The sequence below is a fragment of the Podarcis liolepis genome (genome assembly GCF_965112155.1).
Source record: "Podarcis liolepis genome assembly, chromosome: 5".
Classification (NCBI taxonomy): Eukaryota; Metazoa; Chordata; class Lepidosauria; order Squamata; family Lacertidae; genus Podarcis; species Podarcis liolepis.
The window spans coordinates 65,244,389-65,252,409 of record NC_139556.1 but is presented as its reverse complement, the minus strand read 5'-3'; the positions used below and the strand labels follow the sequence as shown (position 1 = coordinate 65,252,409).

The 8,021-nt window shown below is 42.3% G+C and overlaps 1 protein-coding gene across 2 annotated transcripts in view; it reads right to left on the bottom strand.

The window, feature by feature from the left end:
• TSPEAR (thrombospondin type laminin G domain and EAR repeats) overlaps window positions 1–5,661 on the bottom strand; it is a 39,638-nt gene extending 33,977 nt beyond the window's left edge. Inside the window, exon 1 of one of the 2 annotated variants that reach the window (XM_083506441.1) lies at window positions 5,055–5,661. In XM_083506441.1, coding sequence (XP_083362567.1) covers window positions 5,055–5,148 — 94 coding nt within the window. In that variant the 5' untranslated portion in view covers window positions 5,149–5,661. The remainder of the gene's footprint in view (window positions 1–5,054) is intronic. The other variant, XM_083506442.1, reaches the window with a different exon arrangement.
• Window positions 5,662–8,021: the final 2,360 nt, after the last annotated feature.

The following is an 8,021-nucleotide window of genomic DNA, read 5'->3' as shown; positions in this document are numbered from 1 at the left end:
CCTGGGGACACTCAAGGGTACGCAGTACTCAAACCATTTTTTTCTAGAAGAAAAGCACTGCCCAAGCTCAAGGAATGTTAACTGCAGAATGGAACTCCCCACCCTCTCTTCTCCCTGCTCGCACCGCATAATTTGTTCTGGAGGGTTGGGGGCACCACTAGAACACATTTAGCGGTTGCACAGGGAACCTTCACTGTGAACTGAAAACTCCTCATGCTAGGGGAACTGTTTAGTGAAATACTGCCTTAGATGTTTTAGTCTACAGCTGAAATGCATATGCAATTGATACTAATTGTGACTTGTGCAACAGGGCTTTCCCCCCATCCCATCCCCTCCCCCTTCAGCCCCCCAAAATTGGCTCAAGGGGGTTGAGAGACCCAAAAGAGCAGCACAGGGGGGACTAGGGGGTGTTTCATCAGGTGAGTTGCAATGCTTATGCAGATGGAACAATTGAAATAGTACAGTGTTGTATGTTCGCAACGTCCAATACTATTCCTACTCGGAGTAGACCCATACAAGTTAATGGACATAACTAACGTAGGTTCATTTATTTCAACTGGTCAGAGTAGGACTTAGTTGACTACAACCCTGTGTTTCCATTGCTTTTATACACTCTTATGCAAATTGTTGTCTTGCTTTTTATAGTTCTCTAGGGCCGAGTTCTTTGGGAATGTCCCCCCATTTGTCCATTCTTTCATGTCCTGCATGCTTCTGGATCCATCTTCACGCTGAAGATTTGATGCATTCATGTGGGCAAATGGAATTTGCTTTACAGCCCATGCTGCTCCTGCAAAATCTTGAAGCAAACATTTCACTTTCATTTCCCACGCTCCCAGTTGTGTGCTGTAGCACCAGACTGGTTAACAACTACTGTGTAAACAGATCCTAAGACAAGAATCAAAGGTTGTGCAGTTAGATTGCACTGGAATTCCTTCACAAATTTAATAAATAATAATAATAATAAATAATATATGTACTAGTTGGTTGCCTTGAGCCACTGCTCAGTCAAGGTGTTGGTACACCTAATATGTGCAGTTTGTACTGAAATGTGCACCAGACCCACCATCAAAGGGTTACAATTATTTTTCCTTGGTGAAGACTAAGATTGAAACAGATTTAAAAACTCACACACGAAAGAAATCTCCGTCTAGCATGATATAGTTTATGTGACTTTTCCTCATTTTTCAAATAAAAAACTTAAGTCTGAATATTGTTTCTTCTTCAGATACAATCCATTAATTTATCCATCTCCATGGTCCCTGTTATTTTAATGAGTTAATATTTAGCAGATGGTGCAGAAAGCCGTTTTCACTGCCTGACAAATACAACATTTTCTGCCACCGAAAAATTCAATATAAGTAGTCTAAGAGGGGCTGTGGTTGTCTTGTGTCTATATTATGTAACAGAACCATAGAAGATCCTGATCTTATCGCAATTCTAGATATTTGAAATACCCCATGCAATACACAAATCCTTTATCTGAAAGGATAACATGTGGAAATTAATGTCTTGCAGTACAGTATTACAATACCGAACATTAAGGCTCAGGATGCAGAGGGGATTTCCCTGCTTCAGCGCACCGTAAAAATAAACGCAGACAAAAAAATCTCCTGAACCTGGCAAAAGAAATCTCATCCGGGGTTCAAAAGGTAAAATTTACCATGGAATGGGGATTCCCCCATTATTTCCCTTGACTACATTTTAAATAACTTCCAACAGTTGACATAAGGCAATATGGTTTTTAGTGGGAAAGGCACCGGCAATGTCACTTCCAGGAGAGTATAACTGTGCAATTGTTTCAGTAATTTAAAATAAAGAAAACCTAGGAAATGGGCTGAAATCAAACTTGCATTCCTAGAGATTGCTCAGCAGCCCCAGAAGAAGAACCCAACAATGTGGAGAGATATCAGGAGCAAGCTCCTCATACGCACAAGATTTTTGAAGCATCCACAAATCATTGAAATCAAAACACTAGTCTGTATTCCCCTCCCCCCAAATTTACCCTTGGTGAGGAAAACCAAAGCTGTTCTCAATGACCCATTTGCAACACCAACACCACCACATTCAATCCCTTTCTGAAAGCACCCAGAGAGGTACAATACACAAGCATAAAATTGTGTATTGCTGTGGTGTCCAGAAATCAGTTCATTATCCTAGATTACTAACTTCAGGAATCGAAGAATCTTGCTTATTTAAGACACATATGGAAGAATAGTTTAAGTAACATATACTCAGTTTACACTTCCCCCTCTCTCTCTCTTACACACACACACACACACACACACACACACAGAGAGAGAGAGAGAGAGAGAGAGAGAGAGAGAGAGATTCACTATGACTATGCTTGGTCAGTTGAGTGAGGAACCCTCAAGATGTTGCTTGACTAAGAGTAGGGACTCCAACAACATCTGGAGGGCCACATGTTTCCCACTGCTGATATGAATGGAAAAGAACCACAAGTGGAATAGAAATAATCACACATCACTCATCACTTAGTTTCAAAGACTAAAAGCACTTAGCAATATGTAACTATAAAGAGCTTTGAAGAACTTATGCAGTCTGTTCGAACATTTTGCTCTCCTTTTTCCATCGAGGGGTAATTCAGAAATGTTCTATACTCGGGAGGATTTTGTCCTTGAAATGACCCTGCTGATATTGACGCTAGTCCTTCTTCTTACTGGAATTGAGTTTTTATTCTCGGGTTCAAAGCAAGACAGATTACTAGTGACTGAAACTGCTTTGATTTTGTATTGGTGAGGGGAGAAAATATGTGCAGATATATTTTAAAAAGTGTATTCAATTGGTTCCTTGTTAGTTATGTATCTTACGGGCCAGTTCCAAACACTGGACACCCTTAGATATGTGCGGGGAAATGCCGAACTCACCAAAATTCAAACGGTGTGCAGAAAAGAAAACATGTCAGAATAGATTTGGACTTGCAAATGGACATTTCCAGACTACCCTGTTGAGCTCGTTCACTACAACATGTCTTGGGACAATCCAGAAAGCACACCGCTGCCTGTTACAATATTCCCGCTTGCCAAGAGAAGGCATCAAAAAAATGTTGACCAGGCATGCCTAGATGTAATTACACTTACAGATAAGCCCATGGGCACATAAACTATCAAGTTATATGAATATTTTAGATTTAATTCTTGTGATTCCAAGGGGAATTTAGTATTTTGTGTTTATACTTGCTTTTATTCTGTCAGGTTTATGATTTGCGTCATCCCTGCCATTTGTAAAGCACTTAGAAGTTCTATTTGCAAGCAAGCAGTATATTAAACCCTGTTAACAACAAATCAAAATATAAATGGTTTAATTTCTATGCAAAGTTAAAATTACATTGACAAATCCTGAAAACCTGGTGAGTTAACTGTGGGGTAGATTCTCTCCACCCACCCCAAAATAACTGTTTAGTAGAAGCAAACAAAGGCAATGCATATAACTAGTCATCAGCTCAAGATGGCAAACTCATTCATTTTCTATATTTGTGTAGACACTTGCAAAGAGAGAAACAATTTCTCTGGTGCTTTTAACAAGGATCAGTAGCTCCAACACAGCATGAACATTTGAACCGAGTCTCAAAGCTAGAGCTGTTTTGTTAGATGTAGAACAAAATTCCTATGCAGAAGGAATGCATTTTCGGAATGAATGTAAACCTCAGATGAAGATAGCAATGTGCAATGGTTAGACACGTGGGGTTTATTTTGCTCTGTGCCCATACTTGGGAAGCAACGAAAACCACAGCTTATTGGCATATGTGCCTTGCATGGTCATTTGTGATGTGGGTTGCATGTCAATAGCTAGACAGATGTGTCCTCAATGCAGCAGTGTTGTAACATGTGGAGCAGCACTTACCACACAAAAACATGTTAATATGAGAGACTGAAATACAAAAAGAAAGAAAAGTGGAAGGGTTTAAAAATAATAATAATAACAGCACCAAATCTGCCCAGAAAAGCAGAATAAGATGAGCTTCAAACAGGTGCCAGGAGAGTTTATTAATGTGACTAAACATTTCAACAAGTGCCTTCATTGGGGCAACAATTGTGCACGGGTTTTCTGTATTAAAAAGGTGCTTCTAAAAGTTATTTCAGCATACCCAGCATATATGTCTCCACGGCTGTGATTCCAATAACTGTAGAGATCAAAGCGCTGAAACTGAAGCCAATTTGTAAAAAAACAAACTGTAAAAAATAAAAAGCTTGACAATGTTGGGAGTTTGTCTAAAAAATAGTTCAACAACTTTTCCTTTAAAAAGGTCAACAACTTTACTTTTTGAAACAATATTTACTTTTTGAAATATGGCAACCCTATCATGGTTAACAGCCCCAAGAATTTGCTACTTCCAAGAATGCATCTTTGAATACATGGCTAATTGGAAGAGGGGACTGGGGTGCGTGTGTCAAAATCTTCTCCTTCCTGAATGCTGGGAAAGTTTCCATCAAATGATATTTTAGTAAATTTACTACTGCTACCATCCCAAACGCATAGACTAGGGAGAAAACCCCATCAACCACAGGAGGACCTCTGATCAAACACGCACAGGATCCGGCAGTGTGGCACTTTTGCTTTAATCAACTGAGATTTCTCGAAGAACAAGTGCGAGAGAGAAAAAAAGCATTGTTCTCAAAAGGCTCATCAACATACCTCACTTTCACTCACAACTAGATAACATGACAGAACTGAAAGAAAACTAACTTCCAGGTTAACTAACACAGTAACACAGTTCTTGTCTTGCCAAGGGTTCTGCACAGCTGAAATGGAACCTGACACAGAAAAGTCCAAAGCAGCCAGTTGTTGTTGTTTTATATAAAAAAATTCTACTTCAACCCTACATGATATCTTTGCTGACCCTCCCATCTTTTAATTTCACACATCATGGTTTATTTCGGGGTGGGTGGGTAAGGACTTGGAAGCCCATGTATTTGATAGAGCTCTGCAATATAATCATGATCCCATATTTAGAAGGCAAGTTCACTTGAGGAGCTGAAGATCAGAGGATGAAGCGTAGCCAACCACCCCAATACTGACACCCCAGCCCTTCTTACCTGTGCAGTGCTCCCATGACTTTCCTCCTCTGGCCAGGGTCTGCTCAATCCCCAAGTGCAGAAGCACAGCCCAAACCATTAGCAGAGCAGACATCGGAGAACTTTGTCACTCCTGGTCATCATCTAATCTCCTCATATCCTAAACCTCTGCTCTTGGGTCATTCAGAGACCTTACAGGAACATCTTGTTGGGGGGCACCTACAAGGAGTGACCCAGCCCTCCAAGGTTCCTGCCCCTCCTAGGAGAAGGGGTTATATCAGGCTGGTGACCACAGTCTGAATCCTCCCTCTCTCTGCTTCTCCTCATCAGGCTTTCCTCCCAGTGCCACCTAAAACCACTCGTCCAGGCTTAGCCAGCTGCTGTTATTAGGCTGCAAGGTAAGAGGCATTCCCCCCAAATGGAAGCGCAAGCATAATCAGCAGAGGAAAGCCAGAAAGTGGCTTTCTGGTGTCTAGTTGCTGAAATGCCCCATCCTGAAGAAGCAGGGAGAAAGAGACCTCCCACCAGCCACAAAATAAGCAACAGCAGGAGGCTGCCTTTGCAGACATTTAAATGGAAACTAGCCTGAAAAAGAGGAGGAGAAGTACTGCCTTGGGGAGCTTTTCATCTTTTGCCCAGCCCTCTTGAGGTTGGGTTTTAATGTTTAAGCAAAGGAATTTCCCTCTCCAGCAGAGCCAGTGTTCAGAGGGCATGGCAGATAAAGAGCAGAAGGAGGAGCTCAGCTTTTGTGTGCACCTGAAATCATCATCTCATCTACCATGATGCTGCAAGCCTAGATTAAGATAGAGCCATGTGCGTGTGTTATGTGCCTTGTCTTCCCGGCTCTGTAATTATTCCCACCCACCAGAGTTTTGCAGAAAAAAAGGGATTCTGAAATAACTAGGCAGTGCTTCACACCACCAATATTACTGCAATTGAAGGGAGTTAGCTGCCTGCCTAAATGCTGCCAAAACTCAATTTGGAATCTATGCGCAGAAAACAAAGGAAACTGATGCTGCTGGGTTTAAGCTGCGTACAAACCAGGCATTAAAAATCACATGTAGAGCCCATAGCTTCCTCCAAAGAGTCCTGGGAACTGTAGTGTAAGGACATTTTGAATTGCAGCGCTGTGAAAGGTAAGCTCCAGCTCACATGGTTATTTGGGATAAATCATGCGCTTTAAATGTACTTTAAATGTGTGATATGTACACACAGAGATATTCACTTTGAGGTTGGTGAAGCTGTGGATTTCCCTGAGATGAGGCAGCGGCTGTGAGATGGGTGGGATGGCATGAGAAAAGTGCGAGGAAATATACAGCTTGAGAAGTTCATTAAAATTAAAACAATAGAATTAGAGACAGAGCTGCAAGGTCTCTAGATAATAGCAAACATCCAATTACTGTGGCCACAAAAATGAGAATGCAATTCTGTAACAATGGGGACTGTTTCCTTGGAAGATAATAAAGGAATGCCTAGGAAGAACATGGGCACCATTCTGTGCCAATTCGTTTTGAATTTGTGGTGAATTCGGACCAGTTCAAATACTTCTTCCAGGCTATTCTTGACAGGGAACAGCCCTGATTAGCCTCTTGAGTTTCAACAAAAAAGGTCTATGACTAGACCAGGGGTCTGCAACCCGCGGCTCCGGAGCCGCATGTGGCTCTTTTACACCTTTGCCGTGGCTCCGGGGCGGATACTAGCAAGGGGAGGAGGCGCATTGTGCGCCCCGAGACTCCCCACTGTGGCGGGCGCTGTACTGGCTGTGATGTCGCATGGGGGCGGTGCATGTGTTAGTCACACACCGTCCCGACGTCACCTTCCCGCCCGCTGTCAGATCGCGGCTCCGGAGATATATTTGTTTTAAATGTCACAATGGTTTTGCGGCTCCCAGTTTGTTTTTTCTTCGGAAACGGGTCCAAGTGGCTCTTTTTGTCTTAAAGGTTGCAGACCCCTGGACTAGACCCTTCCCTCTCCACCACCGCCCTGCATACATGCTGTGCTGGAAACCAAGGGGATTCATCAATCTCCAGAGCAGAACATTCCAATCAGACCAAGAAATGGAAGGCTTTGTGCCACAGACAACTGAGCTTCTCTCAGACAGTGGTGTGACCATGGTCTGACCATGACAAGACTGACACAACTGCCTGTTCCAGGAAAGCAATATAGTAATAATAATAAATTTTATTTATACCCTGCCCTCCCCAGCCAACCCTCCCTCCCGGTCTTGGCTGGGGAGGGCAGGGTATAAATAAAATTTATTATTATTACTATATTGCTCAGGGCAGCTAACACCCGATAAAAAAAACAAATTGATTGAAATACAACTTAAAAACAAGATTAAAATACAACATTAAAACATTAAAACACAGCCTCATTTCAATGGAAACTCAAATCAAAAACTTTTTGGGGGATGAAAGCGTCAAGTCTTCATCAAGGCTAACTTTCCAGACTGGTCCTACATGGGCCAGAAAAAAGCCAGGGAAGTCCCCAAATAGGAGTTCCATCACAGGAGGGGAAAGGAAAAAGAAGAGGGGGGCGGAAATCAAATAGATTCCAAGTTGAAGGCCAGGCGGAACAACTCTGTCTTACAGGTCCTGTGGAAAGAAATCAGATCTTGCAGGGCCCTGGTCTCATGAGACAGAGCGTTCCACCAGGCCAGAGCCAGTGTTGAATATAGGAAGCTGCCTGTACAAAGTCAGAAGAACAATTGGTCCATCTAGCTCAGTATTGTCATTGACTGGCTCTCCTTATAGTCAGGTGGGAGTCCTTCCCAATCTTACCTGGAGATGCCAGGAATTGAACCAGGCACTTTTTGAATGCAAAGCATGTTGGAAATCCTGGCTGCCAAGATCCAAGTTTGGGGCAAGTGAGAGAACCCTTGCAGAGATTTAATATGGCAAAACATACAGCATGGAAATATAGGCTGGAAAACCTTAAAATGTGCCCTTTTCAGTAAATTCCAAAACGTCCCTTTTAAGAGCTCCTTCC